The sequence below is a fragment of the Drosophila subobscura genome, chromosome E (assembly GCF_008121235.1).
Source record: "Drosophila subobscura isolate 14011-0131.10 chromosome E, UCBerk_Dsub_1.0, whole genome shotgun sequence".
Taxonomy (NCBI): Eukaryota; Metazoa; Arthropoda; class Insecta; order Diptera; family Drosophilidae; genus Drosophila; species Drosophila subobscura.
Window position 1 is genome coordinate 18,805,809 of NC_048531.1, and position 20,665 is coordinate 18,826,473.

The 20,665-nt window shown below is 49.4% G+C and overlaps 12 protein-coding genes across 18 annotated transcripts; 4 read left to right on the plus strand and 8 right to left on the minus strand.

The window, feature by feature from the left end:
• Positions 1–1,201: 1,201 nt before the first annotated feature.
• Positions 1,202–15,470, minus strand: LOC117892311 (gram-negative bacteria-binding protein 3). 2 transcript variants are annotated; one of them, XM_034798462.1, is made up of 2 exons: positions 15,074–15,470; positions 1,202–1,223 (listed from the first exon to the last, which is right to left on the minus strand). In XM_034798462.1, exon 1 carries the CDS (start codon positions 15,458–15,460, stop codon positions 15,077–15,079), a length of 384 nt encoding a protein of 127 aa, XP_034654353.1. In that variant the 5' UTR covers positions 15,461–15,470; the 3' UTR covers positions 1,202–1,223; positions 15,074–15,076. The 2 variants fall into 2 exon arrangements, with proteins under 2 accessions (XP_034654353.1, XP_034654354.1); XM_034798463.1 differs by having other exon boundaries at positions 1,206–1,223; positions 15,066–15,470.
• LOC117892315 lies at positions 1,842–2,331 on the plus strand. Of its 2 annotated transcripts, none has more exons than XM_034798466.1 (2): positions 1,842–1,973; positions 2,030–2,331. In XM_034798466.1, exons 1-2 carry the CDS (start codon positions 1,904–1,906, stop codon positions 2,191–2,193), a joined length of 234 nt encoding a protein of 77 aa, XP_034654357.1. In that variant the 5' UTR covers positions 1,842–1,903; the 3' UTR covers positions 2,194–2,331. The 2 variants fall into 2 exon arrangements, with proteins under 2 accessions (XP_034654357.1, XP_034654359.1); XM_034798468.1 differs by having other exon boundaries at positions 1,843–1,970; positions 2,030–2,330.
• LOC117892306 lies at positions 2,778–3,701 on the plus strand. Its single transcript, XM_034798452.1, has 2 exons — positions 2,778–2,935; positions 3,002–3,701. Exons 1-2 carry the CDS (start codon positions 2,872–2,874, stop codon positions 3,661–3,663), a joined length of 726 nt encoding a protein of 241 aa, XP_034654343.1. The 5' UTR covers positions 2,778–2,871; the 3' UTR covers positions 3,664–3,701.
• Positions 4,235–4,953, plus strand: LOC117892308. Its single transcript, XM_034798455.1, has 2 exons — positions 4,235–4,376; positions 4,436–4,953. Exons 1-2 carry the CDS (start codon positions 4,313–4,315, stop codon positions 4,840–4,842), a joined length of 471 nt encoding a protein of 156 aa, XP_034654346.1. The 5' UTR covers positions 4,235–4,312; the 3' UTR covers positions 4,843–4,953.
• On the plus strand, positions 5,461–6,931 carry LOC117889883 (bleomycin hydrolase). The gene is made up of 2 exons (XM_034794393.1): positions 5,461–5,997; positions 6,056–6,931. The coding sequence occupies exons 1-2, from the start codon at positions 5,461–5,463 to the stop codon at positions 6,914–6,916; spliced, it is 1,398 nt and encodes a 465-aa protein (XP_034650284.1). The 3' UTR covers positions 6,917–6,931.
• Positions 7,778–8,217, minus strand: LOC117892313. The gene has a single exon (XM_034798464.1). The coding sequence runs from the start codon at positions 8,174–8,176 to the stop codon at positions 7,844–7,846; it is 333 nt and encodes a 110-aa protein (XP_034654355.1). The 5' UTR covers positions 8,177–8,217; the 3' UTR covers positions 7,778–7,843.
• LOC117892310 (WAS/WASL-interacting protein family member 1) lies at positions 8,345–9,365 on the minus strand. 5 transcript variants are annotated; one of them, XM_034798457.1, is made up of 6 exons: positions 9,203–9,363; positions 9,108–9,140; positions 8,851–8,934; positions 8,739–8,792; positions 8,626–8,679; positions 8,345–8,559 (listed from the first exon to the last, which is right to left on the minus strand). In XM_034798457.1, the coding sequence occupies exons 1-6, from the start codon at positions 9,296–9,298 to the stop codon at positions 8,491–8,493; spliced, it is 390 nt and encodes a 129-aa protein (XP_034654348.1). In that variant the 5' UTR covers positions 9,299–9,363; the 3' UTR covers positions 8,345–8,490. The 5 variants fall into 5 exon arrangements, with proteins under 5 accessions (XP_034654348.1, XP_034654349.1, XP_034654351.1 ...); XM_034798458.1 differs by lacking the exon at positions 9,108–9,140 and having other exon boundaries at positions 9,203–9,365; XM_034798460.1 differs by lacking the exon at positions 8,739–8,792.
• Positions 15,471–15,631: 161 nt separating the features above from the next.
• Positions 15,632–16,175, minus strand: LOC117889884 (general odorant-binding protein 57e). The gene is made up of 2 exons (XM_034794394.1): positions 16,116–16,175; positions 15,632–16,045 (listed from the first exon to the last, which is right to left on the minus strand). The coding sequence occupies exons 1-2, from the start codon at positions 16,173–16,175 to the stop codon at positions 15,710–15,712; spliced, it is 396 nt and encodes a 131-aa protein (XP_034650285.1). The 3' UTR covers positions 15,632–15,709.
• A 188-nt stretch (positions 16,176–16,363) lies between these two features.
• On the minus strand, positions 16,364–17,245 carry LOC117892307 (cuticle protein 16.8). Its single transcript, XM_034798453.1, has 3 exons — positions 17,107–17,245; positions 16,652–17,014; positions 16,364–16,580 (listed from the first exon to the last, which is right to left on the minus strand). The coding sequence occupies exons 1-3, from the start codon at positions 17,137–17,139 to the stop codon at positions 16,398–16,400; spliced, it is 579 nt and encodes a 192-aa protein (XP_034654344.1). The 5' UTR covers positions 17,140–17,245; the 3' UTR covers positions 16,364–16,397.
• Positions 17,246–17,420: 175 nt separating this feature from the next.
• LOC117892305 (trypsin 3A1) lies at positions 17,421–18,329 on the minus strand. Its single transcript, XM_034798451.1, has one exon. The coding sequence runs from the start codon at positions 18,311–18,313 to the stop codon at positions 17,516–17,518; it is 798 nt and encodes a 265-aa protein (XP_034654342.1). The 5' UTR covers positions 18,314–18,329; the 3' UTR covers positions 17,421–17,515.
• Positions 18,330–18,584: 255 nt separating this feature from the next.
• LOC117892314 lies at positions 18,585–19,117 on the minus strand. The gene is made up of 3 exons (XM_034798465.1): positions 18,954–19,117; positions 18,842–18,885; positions 18,585–18,790 (listed from the first exon to the last, which is right to left on the minus strand). The coding sequence occupies exons 1-3, from the start codon at positions 19,045–19,047 to the stop codon at positions 18,611–18,613; spliced, it is 318 nt and encodes a 105-aa protein (XP_034654356.1). The 5' UTR covers positions 19,048–19,117; the 3' UTR covers positions 18,585–18,610.
• A 642-nt stretch (positions 19,118–19,759) lies between these two features.
• On the minus strand, positions 19,760–20,639 carry LOC117892309 (lysozyme P). Its single transcript, XM_034798456.1, has one exon. It carries the CDS (start codon positions 20,230–20,232, stop codon positions 19,768–19,770), a length of 465 nt encoding a protein of 154 aa, XP_034654347.1. The 5' UTR covers positions 20,233–20,639; the 3' UTR covers positions 19,760–19,767.
• Positions 20,640–20,665: the final 26 nt, after the last annotated feature.

The following is a 20,665-nucleotide window of genomic DNA, read 5'->3' on the forward strand; positions in this document are numbered from 1 at the left end:
CTCTTTTGCCATTTTTTTTGTGCTTGTGCACTCAGCCGTTGATAGAGACATTGCAAAAACAGAGCATGGCAGACGACGCACAAAGAGAGGCAGAGCGAGAGCTGTGTGTAGTAGTGAGGCAGCGTGAGTGAAAGAGCGCGCGTACGCGACAGAGAGCACATTCCTCTCATGCTAGTAAATTCTAACAGTGCTTTGCGCTTTGTCTGCTGCAATTCTTGTTGTTGTTGCTGTTATATTTAGCGTTGCATCCGTAGACGCAATTTATATAAAGTTTAATTGATTGGAAAATCAAATTGATTCGATTCGATTCGCACAGCAAAGGCAACAATAAAACGACGCTGCGGCCACAGACACGGCCAAGGATATTACCCATAAACCCGGCAATGTCCAGACCAGGTTATGCTCTAGTCTGCTCTACGACTGCAAACAGAATTTCAGCGTCAAAGTCGTTTATTTGGACTCCCATGTGCATATTTCATTGCATTACGGAGCAAGCACATGCTTTGATATGGATACATGGGCCAGATTGGGGGATAAAAAGCGGTGAGGTGAGGCATCAAGAAAATGCCCTGCTTAAGGTGAAAATAAAGAGAAAGAAACCCAAGAAGCAGAAAGAGAGTTGAGTACATATGAGCAGAGAGAGTGGAATAAATCTCATAATAGTAATTAGTTAATGCCACACCATAAAATGAGAGCACAAATATGCAATTAACAAATTATTTAATAATAGTAACCCGAAAAGTTACCCTATAAAAGAGTAATGAACTGGCAACGAGACTACAAACAATTGCAAACGAGAAGGTAATCATGTAAAGAGTTAATGCAATGCAATCATTTACATACATTACCCCCCCACGCACCGCATCACACACACCTCTCCCCAACCCTGTCTCAGCGGACCAACTTTCAGCCATTGCATTTTATATCCACTTTAGTTTTAGCTCTCGCTCTCGCTCTCGCTCTCTCGTATTTTCACAATTGCTTTATTCCACTAGTGTTATCTAGCAAAAACGGGAGTTGAATAAACTGCTGCCCAGCACACACACACACACACAGCCGCACATCCGTTACCCCGCCACACTCTAAAAACTGTGAGTGGAGAGACAAGAGCCAACAAAAACAATGCACGTCTGTCATTAACAAACAGCGCAATACCTGTTTAATTTTTATTGTGAAACTTGCCACACAGCGAGAGACAGAGAGAAACAGAGAGAGAGAGAGAGCTGAACATTTTCTCAATCTCAATCTGCCACCCACTCATCGTCGTCGTTGGAGGTGCCTCCGCTATCGAGCTAGAACGATATGTTTAATGGGCAAAAAGCAATAGAAAAACTTTTGCGTATAGCAAAGCAATTCAATTGAAAATAATTAGAAACGTAGCCAGAGTCAGTCAGCCAGCCAGGCCACATGGCGAAACTTCTTAATTGCCCGACTATTGTGCGTTGAATGGCGAATACAAATAGAGTACAGGGGGGGTAGAGTATGGTAGTACAAGGGGGGAGGGGAGCAGAGCAAATTGCATTATGCATAAGCCGACAACGATAGAAAACAGAGACACACCGCACACCACCCGCACGTAGCGTATCCCAAGGTGAAATTAGTTGGAAGGTGAACAATAACTTATTCACCACGCTCCACTTATGGAGAGTGGCCACCGCAAGAGATTTCACTGCGTCACCTTCTACGTAAACTCAGCTTGCGCGTATCCATTCAGACAGAGCGAAGCGAGAAATGACAGACAAATCGAAGAGATACCAGTCGGAGCAAGAGAGAGGGAGAGAAAGAGAGCGGGAGATAGAGAGAAGAGAATTACGTTTCTTGTAGCTGTATATAATCCACGCTTTTATTTTTTTGAAGCTCAATCATTTTGAACTCTTCGCCTCTGACTGACTGACCACTGACCATGTGCCACCATCGCCTGCACATTTTGTTGCTGCTGCTGTCGCTCTTCAGCTTTGCTTTGCTCAGCAGCGGTAAGTTCAATGAACCTTTACGATCTTGGCTCTTTCTATAACACTTTCTTTGGCAGTGCATGGCATGCCCTGGGGTGGACCCTCCTCGAATCATCGCGGCTCCAGCGGTGGACCCTCCTGGAACGGCGGCCCTGAGGAGGATCCCCGCAATATAATACTCCACTCGAATGGCAATGGCAAGTCCAATTATGGCCAGAGTCTGCGCCAGTGGCGCTACTGAACGAGCAAACCAATTAAGTCTCATTTTAAACGGGAAAAATAATGAATTATTCATTTCAAATATTAATTATACATTTTCCAAGAACTAAACGCAATTAAGAAACAAATTCCATGTATGCTCAAAGGGAAATACAATAGAAAAGAAAGAGCTTGGCCTTCACAGAGCTACCAAAGTGCAAACTTCCACGTCAATCCATTGATAAGAGATCCATAAAGATTCAGCGATAAGCTCTGGGCAGACCTGCAACCTTTTGGTTTGGGAATTTTCGCAGGCAACAAAGAACCCAAACATACTCGAAGCTCCAATGGGGCAAGGCATATGAAGGCGTATAAATTATGTTTATTATGCTCTAGATTCTAGAATTTTGTGTGACTCTCTGGGAGTGACTCATTGGAGGCGACAACGAGCGGCGGGTGCATCGCAGATCGCCGGCAACCGCAAGTCGTGATGGCAAAAACAAATAAATAATCGCCCGCGTACTCTGGCAATTCCCGGTGACCCCAGCCCCAACCCCTGTGCTATCTGCTCCACCCAACCATATAGGAATGTATATTATAGAGTATACCCTATAGCCCAGTGCAGTGTAGTTGCGCGAAGCGAGTAAACAGAGGCGACGCCGGCGTTTGTTGATGTATAAATAGCTGGCACTCGACTTGCCATTGAAATAGTCACTGCAAAATGGGCTTGGGTAGAACTTGTTTGATATTGGGGCTAATTGGCGGCGTCGCCTGCTTGGCTAGCGGTAAGTCACATGAGTAATTCCCCCAACCTCCCACACCCACTAATGATCGCTCTCTCTGCCCACCAGCCATGCCCCAAGGAGGGGATGCCGAGGAGCAAAAGCTTATCCGCAGCGGGGGCAGCACTTACCTCTCCAACGGTGCGGGACAAATCATAAAGGGACCCAATGGCAAGACCATTCTGATTGGATCCGACGGCCGTCAGATAGTGGCGGACTCCTCCGACTCCGACGAGGATGTCTCCTTGGATGATGGAACCAGCGGCAACAACGTCATCATCAATGGCGGTCAGTCCAGCATCATCACGAGCAATGGCAGAACCCATCAGTACGCGACGGGCAACATCAATTACAGCACCCACAATGGCCACTCGGTGACTGTGGTCAATGGCGTCATCACGCTCACGGAGGGCGGCAAACAGTACCGCTTCGAGGCACAGCCAGCGGGTGTGGAGAAGCGCGAGACGATCGACATCAACGGCAAACCCGCAACGGTGCAGTACTCCAACGGGGATGTCATTGTGGAGCTGGCCGATCAAACGGTCATTGCCAAGGTCGGCGACAGCTCCTTCATTGGCGATCGCCAGTCCTTTGAGAATCGCGACAAGCTGCAAGCGGAGGCGCTTCAGCAGGCCCAGCAAATCCAGCAGCAAGTGCAGGAGGATGTCAAGAGAATGATGCAGAATCTGAACGAGGAACTGCAGAGGACTCTGGGCAATATACGCTTCTAGAGGAGCAATTCTGGCATTGAAATAGCGCTGCAATAAAAAAAACCCGTAATGAAGTTGGACCACAAATAAATCTATAACTTTGTTACACAAATTGCTGATTGCTAATCGTTATATGGGACATTCTTTGTGCCCGATAAGCGTGTGTTGTTGCAACAATTTTTAATGAGCAAGCTGGGAATTTAATAGGTTTGATTCCGGCTAAAGATATGTCTATTGCTTGATGGAAATGTTGTGCAAAATTTCGTTGAAATATCATCAAAAATGAGTGACTGGTTGGCAGCGGAGAAGACTGATCGACAGGATCGGAGATGAAACTTTATTCCAATCTGGTTCAGGGTATTAAAATCAGAGAGGTTCTGTGACAAAGAGTTCTCCATTCAGACTTTATCCCTTTACTGTAGAACTTCTAGAGCACCCAGCACCCTTTTAAGTTGCAAAAATGTCAACAAAAATCATGCAAATTCGTCACTAATTAAGTTATAATTTATTTCCAAAGTGCCTTAAGTGTTGCAACAATGTAGAAAGACACTTACTTTCAGACACTCTCAGACTGCCATCGAAAGCTCAAGCCATTTGCCACGCTTTGCTCTACCCAAATGGAGCTATAAATAGCTGCAACTCGACTTGCCTTAAAAATAGTCGCTGCAAAATGGTTCTACCTCGAACTTGGATTGTTTTTGGGCTATCTGTGAGCATCGCCTGCCTGGCTAGCGGTAAGAGATTCACCCTTCCATGAAGTTGATCCTTCAGGTAATATCTTTCTGTCTTTCAGCTGCACCTCAATTGCTGGGCTTCGCTGAGGATGGGATCTACGACGACAATCTGAGGTTTGCCTCCTCCGCCACTACGATCATGGACAATGGCCACACTTTGATCCACGGCACGGGGGATAGCAACAAAATCAGCTACAATGGACACACAATCCTCGTGGAACACGGCATCATCCGCCTGCTGGAGGGGGACAAACCCTACACCTTCCGTCCGCAGGCGGCCAATGTGGAGAAGAGCAAATCGATCAGCATTAATGGCCACCCAGCCACAGTGCAGTTCTCGCGGGGCAACATTTTTGTGCATCTGCCCGACGGCACGGTGGTGGCCAAGAGTGGCAACAGCTACTTTGTGGGCGATCGCTATGCGGTGGAGAATCGCGACACGATGCTGCACAAAGGCCATCTCTAGCAGAGTGGACTCTGTGGACTTGCAAATAAAACAACAAACGAACAACATTCGCTTCGCTGTGCTCCGCGGGGGCGTCATAAAAATGCTAAATACATTTACTCAGAAAATACAGTTGGGTTTTTCCCCACTGCGGAGACTATTTACTGGTGCGAACGATCCATCTATCAGCTGATCATGCAAATTGGCACAGAGAGAGCTTGAGTGTAAGCTGTGTGCTAGTGGCAGAATAATTGTCTTGTGTGTGGGGGAGTTGCTTACTCGGAACTAGATTGATTGATTGCCAAGTTATTCCATGAATGAAAGTTTCCGTTAATAAACTACAGCTTAGAGATGTGCAGACTGCTCCCTGGTGCTGCGTAAACCATCGATATAAGCGCTAGCGCCATTACAGCAGCATTTTCCATTGAATAAATCTTAGAATTTTTCATGCTTTTTTTTTCATTCAATAAAAGTGATTATACGTTCAATTATTTTAATTAAAAAACCCCACCACCTGCAATCGTTATACAACACTGCACCCATGCGCATCACTCCGAACATCTGGTCACACTTTGCCTTCAATTTCTGGTTTATTTTTGTGCGCACAAACTTTTGAATTGATTGTCAACGCAGCTTCCAATGAGCTTTGCTTTGACCAGTGAGCAACTGGCCGAGTGGCGCAGGGCGTTCTACGATGAGCCGTGCAATGTGCTCGCTCAGAATGTGTGCACCACCCACGATCCGTACAAGATGTGCCTGAAGCACGCTTCGACGGAGTTGCCAGCGCCGGCGCCCAACAAGCATGCGGTGCCTGGGGAGGGCAAGGCGACGAGCGGTGGCCCCGCCTGGATCAGCACGGGACTGGATCTGCTGCGTTTGGAGTTTGCCAAAAGCTTCAAGTCGCTGCCCGCGGACTTTGAGTTCTCCGCTGGCTATCTGATGTACTGGCACAAGCTGGAGCGCTGCAACTACTTGCTGCATGAAGCGGCGCTGCTTTTGATGCGCTGCGAGCCCGTGGATGGGCGCACATTTCGCTACCTGATGCACCACGTGGCCCCGGATGGCGGCAACTGGCAGATGTTTGTGAATCTCGTGCAGAAGTACGGCGTCATGCCCAAGCAGTGCTACCAGACGACGGGCAAAGTGCATCACCTGAATGTTATGCTGTCGAGTAAGGTGAGAAGAAGTTCCTAGAAAGTAGACCCCAAAAGTTAACCCAAACTTTGCCCCTTAGCTGCGTGAATTTGTCAGCGTGCTGCACAATCGCTTCATCTTCGATGGCGATGGCAGCGCGCTGCCTGGCCTCATTGCGGAGATGATGCCGCAGCTGTATAAGGTGCTCAACATTGTGCTGGGTGAGCCGCCGCAGGAGTTCAAGTGGACGTACTACGACTCCAAGCGGAGCTACCAGTGCCTGGAGCACCTCACCGGTGCCAGCTTTTACGAGGAGCTGCTCAAGGGGGAGCCCAAGCTGGACGAGATGCTGTGCCTGGGCCACGATCCTCGACTCAGCGCCGGCTACGCGCACAACTACGAGGTGGAGCTCAGCTCGAACATGGTCGGAGGACGACTGCAGCGTTACAACAATCAACCGATGGACGTCCTACTGCCCATTGTTGTGGCCTCGCTGGCGGGGGGGCGCGCCGTGTGGCTCGTGCACGATCTCAAGACTCAAACGGAGAGCGAAAAACTGTCGGAGTTTCCGCTGCTCTTCGGCCTGGAGGTGGGCCAGGGACTGACCAAAGCGGAGCGCATGCTCTACAAGGAAACGAAGCGCAATCGCGTGCTGCTGCTCACGCAGGTGAGCCTGGATGCGGAGCAGAAGCCGCTGGAATTCCGCACCATGGCGCCTTCGAGCTCCGCTTTGAGCTCCAACCTCTCCACAGTGCTGGCAAATCTGCAGGGGGAGGACATCAAGTCGCGGCTGCTGAAGCCCATGACTGCCTTTCGCATCAAGACGGAGGCGCTGCGGGAATATGCCTTCGAGATTGTCGTCCACTCGAGCTTTGTGCCGCCCGATGTGCTGGGCGCGGCCACGCGCAAGGAGGCCAAAGAGCTGCCCCCTTGGGATATAATGGGTACATTCCTGGACTGATGTTGCCCCGACTGATCGTTTAATAAAGGCTCCCCTTATGGGCTATTGTGTGGCGGTTCCAGCAGCGTGATTTGATCTCTAACGTTGAAGCCGAAGCGGGTGCCAGCGTAGAGGCGCTTCGGATGCGTCGTTCGGGCAATGACAAACTCATCCTCCGCGTTGCTCTCCGAGGGCAAAGTGATCAGCACCGTGTGACGATGGTGCTCCAGCGTAACCATTTCCTTGTAGAACTTCACTTGCTGCTGCTGCTCTCCTTTGCGAAAGTAGAACTTGTAGGTTTCTCCCTTGGCCTTGGTTATTTCCATGCCGTGTTTGATGGCGCACACTTTGTAGTCCTTGTACATGCCACAGCGATTGGCGTTGCCGCGCATGTAGAGTGCCGCATGGTCCTCGAAGGAATTATCCTCATCGGGATCCTCATCCGTGTGGCTGAAGGAGTGTCGATTGCTCTCGTGCTCTATGGAATAATCCACGGCAGCGGCGAGTGCCAGCAAGAGTAGAAATAAACAGATTTTCATGCTCCGTTTTGGCGTCTGTCTGCAGTTGGAATGGAAGTTTCCACGCTCTGGGGCTTTGCCTTGCGGCGTGGCCAATGGATTCCATTTGCCAGTAATTACTGTGTCGCTGCTTTAAGTTTCCATTTCCAGCTATTTCCTGTCAATTTTGTGCTTAAAAGTCCCACAGCGTTGTCGTCAGCGAGGCGCGACCTTCGTGAAGTTTTTCGGGGCGGGCTGACTGTACGTGTCCCGCATGCCTAATTAGGCGTTAGAGGCAGGACATTCCCCACACTCCTTGTGCTCTCAACTTGAGGGATTTGTTTTTGACTTTGCATAAAGAACAAACAACAAAAACAAACGGCCATTCGACTTAGATGTAACTTTATTTTCAGTCTCTTAAATTTTGATTCTTAAATTTCGAACTCAAATTTCAGTAGCGTCGCTTGCCGTAGTAGGAGTTGCCGTAGGAATTGCCATAGCCGTAGCCACGGCCATAGCCATTGCCGTAGGTGGCATAGGGCTGCTGCACCACAATGGGCTGCACCACCACGGGCTTGGAGAGGAAGTACTTCAGCAGATGGCGTGGCTCACGGAGGAGCGCAGGATCCTCCGGGTTCTCCGCTGTTGCCCCGGCGGATGGGGCAGCTGATTCAGCAGCAGCGTCAGCAGCTGGCAGAGCAGAATGTGCGCCGAGCTCAGCAGGAAATGCCAACACCAAGGCCAGCGTGAGGCTGCCGAGCAGGAGAAAGGCAACGAACTTCATCTTGGTGCGAGGATCTTGGAACTATTTGGCTGGAGATGGAAAACTGAGGCTTATATAGCGAGGAACAGGTAGGAGCTGTGCCACTACCTGCTGCTAATCACCCAACAGCTGCCGCGGATTATCCTTCAGCCCTTCCCAGAAACAGGTTTAAGAGGCTCAAATGTTGCGTTGATTTTTGGAATGCTTGAAAACAGTTTTATTGTTCGCTTTGGTTTTTCCCTTTTGCCTCTCTCGATGTGGTTCCCATTGACACTGCTAAAACGCCCAACCATACGCTATACACGTGATGGATCCTGCATGGATCCTGAAGCTGTTTACATTTGCGGTGGTGCCGGCATGCCCTCGGGTGGTGGCGGCAAGCCGGGTGGAGCCTGGCGGCGTTGCTGCAGTTGGGGGGGAGGGCAGAGAATTCAAGTAAAGCCTCGGCTCGAGATGCGTCTGAAACTTACCCTGAACTGCTTGGGTGGTGGTGGTGGCTCCTCATTGGCCACAGCGCGACGGGACTGGGTAGAGTTGATACAAAATAAAGGATAATCGAGTGTAGAAAGGATCAAGGACTTACCCTGAACTGCTTGGGTGGTGGTGGCGGCTGCTCATTGGCCACAGCGCGACGGGACTGTACCCAGAAAAGATACAAATTAAGGATATTCCCTGCCAAAGGCTCCCCCACTTACCCTAAACTCCTTGGGCGGTGGCGGCTGCTCCTCATTGGCCACCTTCGCGGACTCCTGGCTCAGCTCGCGGACATGGCGCCCTGCCTAGAAGGAGGCAGGTAACAAAACGTTGCATTAACAGAGCTAAGTTGGCCACGCGTCGCCACTGCTGCGCCCGCTGTGGATCGTGCTGCTGCATGGCCCTCATCTCTGCCGGCGGCTTAGAACAGGATGCAGGCGTCCCAACCAAATGCCAAATGCCCAAATGCCACACTTACCCGCTGAAAGAGTGTGCCACGGAGTTTGGCTTGCTGCGGGGCAGGGGGAGGGACATTTAGCAGAAAACATTTGCCAGAAATGAGCAAGGACTCACCTCTGCGGCGCTGCTGGAGCCACTGCCATGTCCCTCGGCGCCAAAGAGCATCAAAGCCACAACATAAATAACCAAAACGGCACAAAATAGCTTCATTTGCGAGCTGTTTTCGATAGAAGTAGAATGCCAGAGGATGCTTAAAGATGTACTACAAGTCGGCTGGGCATACGTTGGCTTTTATAGGCACGGCCTGCCCCATGTTGTGGCATCTGTAATTGGGCTTTATCTGGACATCTTGTTAGTCGCCAAAACATGTCAATTGGCTGCTAAATCATAGTTATTAGCAGATGGAACTTTGCAGATAAAACCGGGAACATGAAGGTGGCATGTGCATAATGGATCCACCGCACTGATCAGTAATCGTTCAACCTTCAAGCTTAATTCTCCATCAAATAATTACCTGTATTCCTTTGGCCAGCTTAAGTCGCTGTTGGCCACAGCAAATTCCGTTATTTTATGGCTGCAATCTCCGTGTTCCCCTCTACCCCTTTGGCAGCTTCCGCTGGACAAATGATAGCAACTCTAGCGCTCTGCAAGGTGCTGCTATTTCTCATCATTTCCGCTCCACGTTTGCTCTGCTCTGCAGCTTTTTGCATAATTTTGAAATTATAACGCGCTTTGATGTTGTCTTCGAGGCAAGAGAAACACAGCGACAAACAGCGACAACATCCTTGGCCACGTCCAAGTCAAACAAGGCAATGCAGGCGACAGTGGAGAGACAGAGAGGAGAAAGAAAGACAGCGGAGAGAGAGGAACGACAGTGGTGCCAGAGGAGGTGGAGGAGCCAGCGAACGCGACAGCGCGAGACAAAGGGAAAGTGTAAATAAAAAGGGGGAACGCAAAAAGCGCGCAATGGTCGACGCATAAGATGCCCTGCAAAGGTGGATTGGATATTACAGCGATCTTCGATTACTATTTGTGCTGTGTCATATAATATTGTTTAGTGAACCAATATAATACCCTAACTGCACGTAGCTCTAGGAACAATCTGCTCAAAATTTAAGCACAAAATCTTGCACTTTCCATGGTGTCATGCCCTGCTGCCTGGCATTCTCTCACCTCCCTGCCTTATGCTGTGCCAAACTTCACTACGAAATCGTTTGACCCGCTGGCAGTGTGCACAAATAAATAAGCGCACTTTTTTCTCATTTCCGTTGCTTACTTTGACGTGTTTAGTTTTTGATGTGAAACATTCTCGCACGCAGTGAAGACAGTTAGAGTGCGTGGTGGGGGGGGGAGGGACTTAGCACAGTGCGAAAGAGAGGCAGAGCGAGAGGTGGGGGTAACTGAAATTCGTCATTCGGCAACACGGACAGCGTGAAGCCCCTTTCCTGGCGTACCCTCTGGTCTGCTTCTCTCAGATGATGTCTTACTCGGGGCTCCTCTCTCTTACACCCTCTCTCTTACTACTACCTCTCTTACAGCCTCTCCTACTCCCTCTGTCCCTGTCTCTTACTGTCGCCGTTCGGCTTCCTCTTTTTGTCTGTGTGCGAAACTTTTCTCATTAGAAAACTTTTACTATTTCCGCTACTCAACGCCAAACGCAAACAACAAACGACAAAAATGGCGAAAATACATAAAAAAACACAGAAGGAGAGAGAGAGAAAAGCAGAAGAAGAAAAGACACCATTCGGATAGGGATAAAGGACGGAGAAATGCGTAAATGTGTTGTAAATAAAATGTTTGATGCGCCCCAAAAAGCGGCAGCCGGCAGCGCGGCATAAGCCGAAACCGTAAGCCCAAAATGCAGTGACAGAAAGCAGACATATAGTGATGGTAGGGACTGTGTCAATAGGTGTTCCAAATAGTACGGAAGAACTGGAAGGATACGGCTCAGAGGTGGATATATCTTTGGCTGAGAAAAGCGTCTCAAAGCGCATCTTCTAGGACCCACTTTTAGGTGGCAAAATTACAGGAAAGCAAACAAATATCTGCCTCGATCTACTCTACATAGATACTGCAACAAAGAATACTCAAAAGTCTCCCTTAAGGATGTAACCCTGGGGCAAACCTGGCTGCTCCTTGGGTTCCCTTTTGGGCCCTCCTCGGGGCTCTCCCTTTAGACAACAAAACAAAGAACGCCAGCGCGGGGGGGCTCATAAAAATTGTCTCTTATTAAATTTTCTTGCCTGCAAAATCAATAAATCAAAAGGAACAAAGGGGGAGGGCAGTCGAAGGGCTGGGGGCATGCAGCTTACCTCAGTTTCAATTCAATCAGATTTTCTTATTTGATTTGAACTTTACCGCTGTAAAGCGGCAAGGAAGGGGAGTGGCAGGGGAAGTCCTAGTCCTACCTGGGGGCTGTCTTCCTGTTGCCCTGAGTGCTGACTGCCGACTGCCAACTGCCAACTGTCGACTGTCGGGTACTGCCACTTCTTCCTGTTTCCTGCGCTTGCAGCGCACTTCCTTCGAGTGCCTAGAATTTGCTCTAATTTGATTTTGAACGGCAGCAGCAGCCTCTGTGCTTCCCCCTGCCGTTTTGCCGCGCTCTGCTGTCGTCTGTCGTCGCGTTTTTGACTCGCCAAATATTGATTTCAACAGCGCCAAAAGGGGCACAGGGAGCCGCTTTGAAAGCTGCCTAAAATCAGCCGCAACTTGGTCGACTTTACAGCCAGAAGATGGCACCTCCTAATGGGTTATTAAGTTGCCACACGCTGCACCATTAGCGGCCCATCGATTCACAAATGGCTGGACATTTAATGCGGCATAAGTAGCAAGTGAAATTAATGCACCAGCCCTGTCCGTTGTGTCCGTTGTGTCCGCTGTGTCCGCTCTGTCCGTTGTGTCCCAAAGTGCCGCTAATGCAAAACATAAACCAAGGAGCAGGGCACATGCCAATACCCACTGCCGCTCTCTCTCTCTCTCTCGATGGAGGGACTGTGCCAGTCACGTGCTTGGGTTGGAGGCAAACGAGAGGGAGCATCACGAACCGGATAATGATCAACGAACTGTATACGTTTCCGCAATCGTAGTCAAATCGACAAACATGCACACAAAGTGCAACGGCTGCTGCTCCATCGAGAGCTCCTGCTGCTGCTGCAGCAGGTCCTGCTCCAGTTCCGACTAAGTCCTTGCTGCCTGACACTTGGGGGGGAGGAAGCACTGGGGGCACACTCTGCATCGGCATCGGCATCGACGCCATCGAAGCGAAGGCCATGACAGCTTTAGCTGTGGCCCAAGCAGCTTATGCCACGACAAACCCCTCCCCGCCCACCCACCTCACTCCATTGCCGTTCCCGTTTGAATATTTTGCATTATTGATAAACTGCTTTCTCGTAGTCGTCATCGACATCGTCCTCGTCGTTGTCGTTCTCTTCTCGTTGTCGTGGCACAGAAATAAAGCAGCGGCAAAAGAATATTTATGACACGACGAGCACAAAAATATGTACAGGAAGGAGTCACAGGGACTCCTTGTAGCATTCACAAGGAGTCGTAGTCACAGTCCTCGGGTCCCCGGCACGCCCCAAAGCTCGAAACGTGTCGGGCATTAAGCGCTTGAACGTGTGTAACAGGACCTACTTCCAGGACACCGCACCTCCAACAGGATGGAACGTATTCTTACAGACATTCGGCTCCGGCGATACATGGCCCATCCGTTTGGGGCAGCAGCAGATCTCAGCTCTATTGGCCACTTACTCAAGGGACTGCCAAGCCCCCGGTTTTGCATGTCAAACCAAATGGAATTATTTATCAACTTATCCGGAAGATAATAGCGTATCCAAACAGCTTAGAATTTAGCTGCAAGAAATTGCATTCTTAGGGCAGAGAAAAGTCTGCAAAAATGCCAGCAAACTCCATGCCAATTGTTGGCTATTTTTGTAGCCAAAGGCAGGAGGAGGAGCGTTGGCAGGGAAGGGGGCTTGCTGCGCCAATGAAGCGTTTAACTGTGGGCAACACTACGGGCTACGCACGACACGCGAAAAATGCTGCTAAAAATTATAAAGGCACCGCCGCAGTCGCAGCCGCAGTCGCAGCCGCAGTTCAAAAAGCATTTGCCAGACCAATTTGGTCTTCCACTGTGCTGCGGCCAACACTCTCGGCACACACACAGTCAGTGCAAAAAGTTGCCGAACGCTGTGCCATGTAGGTTGTAATTGCATTTGCTTTGTTGTTGCATACCAAAAGGCATACAGCAGCCATAAAGTGGCGTGCGAGAGGCGAGAAAAAGTTAACGAACAGCAGCAGAGCACGGCACGGCACAAAGGGACACAGAAACTCAGATATATACAGTCGATATTGGGACAATAGGAATACCTTCTTGCTTGGCCACATATTCGCTGTATGAGTGGAGTGAGAAACTCAACAAATTTTGAGAGATAATTATGGGAAATCAAATGGTAAATCAAATGGGAAACAGGCGTAGAATATAAACTTATAGTTTTTACTGTGGATCATGGATCGGTGATCTATTGGTACTGGTGAACGCGCACATTCTGTTTACATTTATCCAACGATTATTGAATCTGCACTCAAAGTTTATAAATTGTTTATTTTATGGTCAAATATCTGAAACCTTTTTGCTTTGCAGCAATTACTGTGCTGCCGAGAGCGGTTTAAATATTTATTTAATTAATGATTATAAACATCCAATGATAGCGATGATATGCAGTGGAAACTGTGGAGAAATTAAGTTCCCTTAAGCCTTATAATTCAGAAAGATCCCAAATCTGGCTTCTGCAACTCTGCCATTCTTCGGGGATCGACTGCCTGCTAATTCTCTCTCAAAGAGTGTTCAAATTATGCCTTCCAGCTGCTACAATTAACCCCACAATATGCCCCACCATTCTCCCAGTTACAGGGTATGGGCGCAATCCAGTCAAATGGGCGTGGTCAATGTGGCATTGCGTCTGTGTCTGGTACGCACACATCACGTAGAGCGAAGTTGCCGCAACTAAAACTTCATCAATTTGCCTGGCGAATCCTTTGCAACTTTTTGCACCACCCCTCGGCTCCCCTCCCTCTGCGAATGCGTCTGGTGTTGCACACACACACACACACACACACACACTCGTGCAGTTGTCCAGCTCATAAAGGACATTACAGACCCATGGCCAGGGCTTTGGTTTGAGTTTCATTTTGTATAATTTCCAGAGACTCCATCCAGCCAGCCATCGCTCGCTCCTTTTTGTCCATTAATGCCTGGCGTTTTATTTATGATTAATTACAGCGTTTAAAAGTCCATAAATTTACAGTGCAAAAATGCATTTTTTATTGACGAAAAATAATTAAATAACGTCACACCCATAATGAGAGGAGCTCCACAAGGTGGACAGGATGGACTCTGGCTCCCGCTCTGGCTCCCGCTGTGGCTCCCACTCAATGAAATATGAATTTACATTAAAGAATTTTTGTGCAGCCTTTGATTTAAATATCCATTGACTTGATTACATTACAGGCAGTACTGGACAGGCAGCGTAAAAGGCAGAAAAATAATATTTATAAAAATATTTGTCAAAGTTGAAGACATTTTTAATGTTTTAATTGGTAGAAAAATGCGACTTTGAGTCATCAGATCTTCAAGAATATTGATTATATCAGCTCGAATCAAAACTTATGTGAAAGTTGGTAACATTTTCTTGCAAAAGAATATTTTTTTTGTTGGTAGTCGAGCTGCAGTTGCTGAGTAAAAATTATAAATGTGCGAAGAGTCCCGCACAAACTCACGGTTTAAAAAAAGATTTTCGGGTGATTTTTCGTAAATTTTATAGATAGGCAAGTGATCTACGGACTCTGGGCCTACAACCTAATTATTTCTCGTGCAAAGTACATTCAAAACTTTGCCATTTGTTGCACAGTGTAATTGCTGCTGGCTGGTGGAGCTCTTCCACCTTTGATAAGCTTTTTGTGTTTTGGGCAATTCCACAGATTCACCCGCTAATTCCTTTGATTGTCATAAACAGACACCACAAAGGCGCCATCATCCTGCCGATAGCCCAGTCCATTGTACACCACATAGGTCCAGAAGTACAGGGTATCACCCAGATTCAGCACCGTCTCACGATCCCGAAAAGTCCAACGTCCACGCTTGGCTTTGGGTATGTCGCGTGCCCAGCGTCCCGCCTCCAGGCCATCAAACTCCTCGTTCACCTTGCCATGGAAGGCGAACAGCGAGATGCCCTCAGCATCCGGTATGGAGACCTCGAATCCCTTGGGATAGAACACACGCACACGGGCCTCTGGCGCCTCGTAGGCGTGGGCGTGGCCGGCGCCAGCCAGCACCACCGATAGGAGGGTCATAGAGAGCCAAAGACGAACCATGGAGCGGCGGCGGCAAAAACAGAACTGGCAAGGGGGAGAAAGAACAGAAGAAACAAACGGTACCAGCAGAGGGGAGAGAGAACAGAAGCCACAAACGGCACTAGCAGGGAGAGCGCACGAACAGTTATTCCGTCTGCTTTGGGAGATTAGCAATGAAGAGAGAGAGAGAGAGAGAGCGCAAAGAGAGGGAGCGAGAGAGCGCACGCTACAGAGAGCGAGCTGCCGTAAGCTTTATTTTGGAATCCGTTATCATTTCCGAGCTGCTCTCAGCGACAGCAAACAATTGGCCATGCCGAAGCCGTAGCCACAGGAATCCGCTACATCCTCGAACTCTGCCTGACACTTGGCCGCGCTGCTGTTCCACGACGCCTCTTGGGCCTCCTCCACCATATACTGCTCCATGTGCAGCTGCCCAGCTTCGTCCATAATGTGCATGTCGTAGAGTATGCAAGTGGCAAAACACCTGAAGGAACGATCCAGAACGTTCGAGCTCACGTGCTGCTGCCAGTTGTCCAGAAATAAGCGCTGCTCCTCTGGTGTGGTCTCATTTTGGCCACGACACGGGTTAAACATGGAAGTGTTGCACTGTGGGAGAGACAATGCCCAGCGAGCAGATGGTGGAGCTCATCATTTGGGATCGATCGATGGAACTTACGTGGGCATAGCCATAAAAGAGCAGCAGCGAAAGAAGCGCAGCCAGAAATGGAGGCGACATGTTTCCACTCGAAATTCGGTCTGTGCACACCTACTTATAGGCAGTATAACATCTGATTAGTGTTGTTTATGGCAAAAACAAATTACGCTCATGGAATCTGATGCTGCGAGCGACTAATTGGGGAGCTGAAAGATGCAGATCCAGAGATATTTCCCCATTTCAAAAGCCAATTTTGATTCGTTTGCAGCTCATAATTTATTTATTTTTAATGCAATTTGTGGCTCAAGGATGATACTGTCCATCCTCAACCTCACCATGCTCGGACTGGGCAGCCAGAGCCAGACGCTGTGCCTCCTGCTGTGCCCCAATGGCCGCATGCTCCGCTGCGATGCGCTCGAAGGCGCTCAGATGCTTCTGCGTTGCATGCGCCACAGCGGCGCTGGCGTGAGGAGCTGCAGCTAGCGACTGCAGGGGGGTAGGAGGAAGTGTAGTGTGGAATGTGGAAAACAAAAGCTTCAGCGGCCAGTTCTACTCACCGCTTGGCCGGGCGTGTGGCTTGCATGCTCTTGCGCAATGCGGTTGTATGCCTCGAAATGTCTGCGCTTGGCTGCCTTGACGGCGGCGCTGTCCTCCAGCTGGTGGCTCAGCTGCGGATGGAAGCCGTTCTCATCGGCCACATACTGCACGGTGCGCACTTGGTTCTTGGGATCCACGTAGGAGAAGGCGCCGCGAATGACACCCGAACCATCGGACACCTCCGTGTGCTGGCGATCCACATGGCCGGGCGCACGTCCAGCCTGATAGCTGAAGACATAGGGATTGGCGGGGCTGTGTTTCTCCTGGTGCTGCTGGTTGACCAGGTGAGACACATCGCTGGCGACGCTCCAAGCGTACACGACCTTCAGTGTGCGAGAAAAACAAAGCAGGAAGAGTGGGCGCCCACTGCCCGTTAGGTCATCCACACAACTCCCACACACGCCGCACGACTCACCAAAATGATCATCAATTGCTGCTTCATGGCCATGTCTATTGTCTGAGTCTGGGTCTAGAGTGTTCGGCACTGCCTGCGCTGTTGAGCTTCGAACGGTAACTGAAACTGAGACTTGGGCAACATCTTGTGTTCAGCGTCGTGCCAGCAGTTCATCCACAAAACAGGTCTGCTGCGGCCTGTAGCTTTACGAGCTACAAGCGAGCTCCCCGCTACGAGGCCGAAACTTGTTTTCAACATTTTTGCATTCGCCTCCCCAAACAAGGTAAACATTTTGACATTAAAACTGGCAATAAACAAATTTTAAGTCACTTAGTCATTGAAGAGATTATTGCAGCTTAGAAATCGATACTAGAGGGACATCTTTGAGCGTAGTAGGAACTATTTTAGAACTTAATTAATTTACAAATCGCTAAGCCAACTCATTCATTGTCTGCTCAATCCAATCGTTGTACTCCGCGACTCTTGTGTAGACGCCCGGGAACATGGCATGCGCACAGCCCAGGCCCCAGGACACTATGCCGTACAGACGCATGCGTCCCTTGAGGCTGGTGACCAGCGGTCCACCCGAATCTCCCTGGCAGCTGTCGCGTCCGCCCTGTGGTGTGCCCGCGCAGAACATGCTGCTGGTCACGGTGCCGGCGCCAAAGTAGTTCCTGGCACACTGCGCTTGGTCGCGCTGATGGACGACCGTGTAGCGCAGACGCTTTTCCGGCTGCAGCTGGGAGATCGCTTGGCTGCCCCAGCCGCTGACAAAGAGCTGAGCGGAAGGCTGGTCCTGGCTGGTGGCCAGCACAATGGGTTGAATGTTGCCGCTGTAGACGAGTGGCTGCTGCAGCTGTATGAGCGCAATGTCGTTGTTCATCCGCGAGGGTTCATGGAATTTTGGATGCGGCACGATCCGTTGGACCCGCGTGTAGCTGCCGCCAGTGGTCCACTCGCTGCTGCCTGCACGAATCGCATAGTACTGCGGCTTGCTGTACTCCAGCACACAGTGTGCGGCGGTCAGGATGTGGGTGGGTGAGAGGATGGCGCCACCGCAAACATGCCGCGTGCCCAGCTGCAGCGACACCTGATGCGGAAAGTGGACAATGCTCGTCTCCCAGCCACCCACAATGCGGCCATCCTGCGGCTGTCCAGTGGTGATGTTTTCGGTGGCTGCCGCCAGCCAGATGCACCACAGAGTTATTCCCAAGCGTAAGCTAAGCATCTTGGCTGTCGACTGTGCTGAACTCTGTCTTGGGGTCGTCTTCTTATAGCCGGGATCGGGTCTCTGTGGCGATATCTTATCTTATCTCCTGCTCGGCAGACGCAGATTTCTGCTGGCAGTCACGGTCTCTAGGTGGCCTTAGCCAGGGTCAGGGACTGACCTTGTGCCCTGGCTATCTTTGGTATTTATGGAAATATTTATGGATGGGCTTGGATAGGTGATAAAAGGTTGTTCCGGGAGTGTGCTAGGTGCGGCGTGGTGTGTGTGCTTCTAATGCCTAGGCTTTTGCTCTTCCAATCATCTTTCCATGGCCGTCACCTGCTCCTTCAGGTAGTCCAAATGATTCACACTGTCCTGCATCACATCATACTGGTAGCCCACATGCTGCAGGATCAGGCTCATCTTTTGCAGATTCTGATTGCTGTAGTCCGACACGACATCCACCTGCGTGAAGTTCTTCAGCGTTTGATGCATAATCTGAGGGATAAATGTTAGCTACAGCTATTAAAAAACAAATGAATGCCTCACCTCATTGGATTTGGATGCACGCACAACCTGTCGTGCCACAGAGCCTGCAATTGCCACAGAAAAGTTTATAAATTTGTTCAGCAAACCCTCCTGGGTGTCTCCCATTTCTCACCCAAATTATTCACATTTATGCCCACGCGGGCACACAGGCGCTTCTTGGATTCATCGAAGAGGTGACGGGCACTCGAACTGGATGCAGATGCCATTTTATTAATCAGTAAACAATGTTTTAAATGTTATTTAATTTTTGGTTTGGTTTTTTTTTTCGTCTTTAATTGGGTGGTCGATATTGTGACCGCGGAATTATCGATAAAATATACCAAAATATACCATCTACTTTTAAAAATATCCCATATACCGCAGTCTTAAATCATATTCCTCGATTTTGATGTTCTATTTGATATAACTAGCTGGTTAGGAAGTTCAGCACTAAACCAATAGTTTTTCTCGATTCATCAATCAATTCTCCATAAGATTGGTGGATTTTCATGACCTATTGATTGGATTAATTGCAAAACAAGGTTCAAACTAAAAAGGTCAACTGCAAAAAGAATAAATACCGATCGAGATTCATACTCGGTACCTCTAATCTGCAAAATGTTGTGATGGCTCACCAACACAAATTGATTTGTTTTTGCATTGATTGGTACCATAGATTTCCAAAATCTCCTCGATTCAGCATATCCAAGGGTTCCTAGGGTATCCAGTATCCTAGGTTTTGAAAAAACTCTCCAAATGTGGCACAGCCCGTGCTACAGCCGCAAGAGTGTCAAAGCAGGAAGCTTGTTTTCTATGTAGATTATATGGCAACACTAGGTGGCGACACGGAGAGGTAAAATGTAGCAAAGTTAAATTAATATTTAAAAATGGCAAATACTTTTATTAATGGTTAATTTTCTTCTTTTATCATTACACACAAGAAAGAATCAACCTGAGTTCCTGTACCTCCTTCTAAAGCAATGCCTCACATGCGGCTTGGTGCCCTGGCAGCGGTTGTTCCACGCCACCCACGCGGAGAATCCCTGCTGGCGTCTGATGTACTTGGCACAGGCTATGGAGTAGCGGATGTCGTCGCTGAGCAGCAGGCGGCAGGGCAGCCGGCAGAGATCCGTGGAGGGACGCCCGTCCGCCGGCTTGCACCAGTATCTGTCGTTGATCTGGAACAGGCCCCAGTCCACGGAGCCATCCACATTCGAGGGATTGATAGCTTTGGTGTTGAACGAGCTCTCGCCCTCCACGAGGCACAGCCAGTCGGGCAGCTCGCTGTAGGGCACGCCATAGCGATAGAGCTGGCGGGCGAGGCTGCATTTGCCCACCTGGCGGGCGGAGATCAGCGAGGAGAGGCACAGGAGGCAGAGCAGGCGGAGCAGCCTCAACCGGAGTAGCTTCATCTTCAGCTTAATCTGCGTAAATTGTGGGCCGTTCTGGGCTGTAGCGAATGGCTTTTATAGCCGCTGTTCTGAATGTCCGCCACTCCATCGGACAGCTCTGAAGTGGGGCCCCACACTCGAGCATAAATCATGGGCACTGGACACTGGCCCAAAGTGGTCTAAAGATCTACAATGCTGGAGTGAGAGCGTGAGAGGGGGAAGCGCTGATCAGTGTTACACTTTCGCGTTGGATATAGCCAGTTTTCGGTAATAAATGGAGTGGGAATTGTGTGCCATTTAAGCGGCAAACGAACGACGCGAGCGAGCATCTGCCGTGCCTCAATTTTGGTTTCACTTTCAATAAATTCTTTTGTCATTATATAACAGCTGTGGAGGGGGAGGGGAGGGACAAGGGGCGTCGCGTGTGTTCCTCAACAATTGTGGAAAAGTCATT

Coding starts and splice junctions, on each gene's coding strand:
- LOC117892310 (XM_034798457.1), bottom strand. CDS start 9,298: ATGAAGCTATTTTGTGCCGTTTTGGTTATTTATGTTGTGGCTTTGATG. Junction 8,793..8,850: donor CACCGCCCAAGGAGTTTAGG/GTAAGTGGGGGA, acceptor TTCTGGGTACAG/TCCCGTCGCGCTGTGGCCAA. Junction 8,560..8,625: donor CACCACCCAAGCAGTTCAGG/GTAAGTTTCAGA, acceptor CCCCAACTGCAG/CAACGCCGCCAGGCTCCACC.
- LOC117892311 (XM_034798462.1), bottom strand. CDS start 15,460: ATGGTTCGTCTTTGGCTCTCTATGACCCTCCTATCGGTGGTGCTGGCT.
- LOC117892307 (XM_034798453.1), bottom strand. CDS start 17,139: ATGGCCATGAAGCAGCAATTGATGATCATTTTG. Junction 17,015..17,106: donor AGCAATTGATGATCATTTTG/GTGAGTCGTGCG, acceptor CGCACACTGAAG/GTCGTGTACGCTTGGAGCGT. Junction 16,581..16,651: donor GCCACACGCCCGGCCAAGCG/GTGAGTAGAACT, acceptor ACCCCCCTGCAG/TCGCTAGCTGCAGCTCCTCA.
- LOC117892315 (XM_034798466.1), top strand. CDS start 1,904: ATGTGCCACCATCGCCTGCACATTTTGTTGCTGCTGCTGTCGCTCTTC. Junction 1,974..2,029: donor CTTTGCTTTGCTCAGCAGCG/GTAAGTTCAATG, acceptor TTTCTTTGGCAG/TGCATGGCATGCCCTGGGGT.
- LOC117889884 (XM_034794394.1), bottom strand. CDS start 16,175: ATGTCGCCTCCATTTCTGGCTGCGCTTCTTTCGCTGCTGCTCTTTTAT. Junction 16,046..16,115: donor TCTTTTATGGCTATGCCCAC/GTAAGTTCCATC, acceptor TCTCTCCCACAG/TGCAACACTTCCATGTTTAA.
- LOC117892314 (XM_034798465.1), bottom strand. CDS start 19,047: ATGGCATCTGCATCCAGTTCGAGTGCCCGTCACCTCTTCGATGAATCC. Junction 18,886..18,953: donor CATAAATGTGAATAATTTGG/GTGAGAAATGGG, acceptor TGGCAATTGCAG/GCTCTGTGGCACGACAGGTT. Junction 18,791..18,841: donor GTGCATCCAAATCCAATGAG/GTGAGGCATTCA, acceptor TTTATCCCTCAG/ATTATGCATCAAACGCTGAA.
- LOC117892305 (XM_034798451.1), bottom strand. CDS start 18,313: ATGCTTAGCTTACGCTTGGGAATAACTCTGTGGTGCATCTGGCTGGCG.
- LOC117892313 (XM_034798464.1), bottom strand. CDS start 8,176: ATGAAGTTCGTTGCCTTTCTCCTGCTCGGCAGCCTCACGCTGGCCTTG.
- LOC117892308 (XM_034798455.1), top strand. CDS start 4,313: ATGGTTCTACCTCGAACTTGGATTGTTTTTGGGCTATCTGTGAGCATC. Junction 4,377..4,435: donor CATCGCCTGCCTGGCTAGCG/GTAAGAGATTCA, acceptor TCTGTCTTTCAG/CTGCACCTCAATTGCTGGGC.
- LOC117892306 (XM_034798452.1), top strand. CDS start 2,872: ATGGGCTTGGGTAGAACTTGTTTGATATTGGGGCTAATTGGCGGCGTC. Junction 2,936..3,001: donor CGTCGCCTGCTTGGCTAGCG/GTAAGTCACATG, acceptor TCTGCCCACCAG/CCATGCCCCAAGGAGGGGAT.
- LOC117892309 (XM_034798456.1), bottom strand. CDS start 20,232: ATGAAGCTACTCCGGTTGAGGCTGCTCCGCCTGCTCTGCCTCCTGTGC.
- LOC117889883 (XM_034794393.1), top strand. CDS start 5,461: ATGAGCTTTGCTTTGACCAGTGAGCAACTGGCCGAGTGGCGCAGGGCG. Junction 5,998..6,055: donor ATGTTATGCTGTCGAGTAAG/GTGAGAAGAAGT, acceptor TTTGCCCCTTAG/CTGCGTGAATTTGTCAGCGT.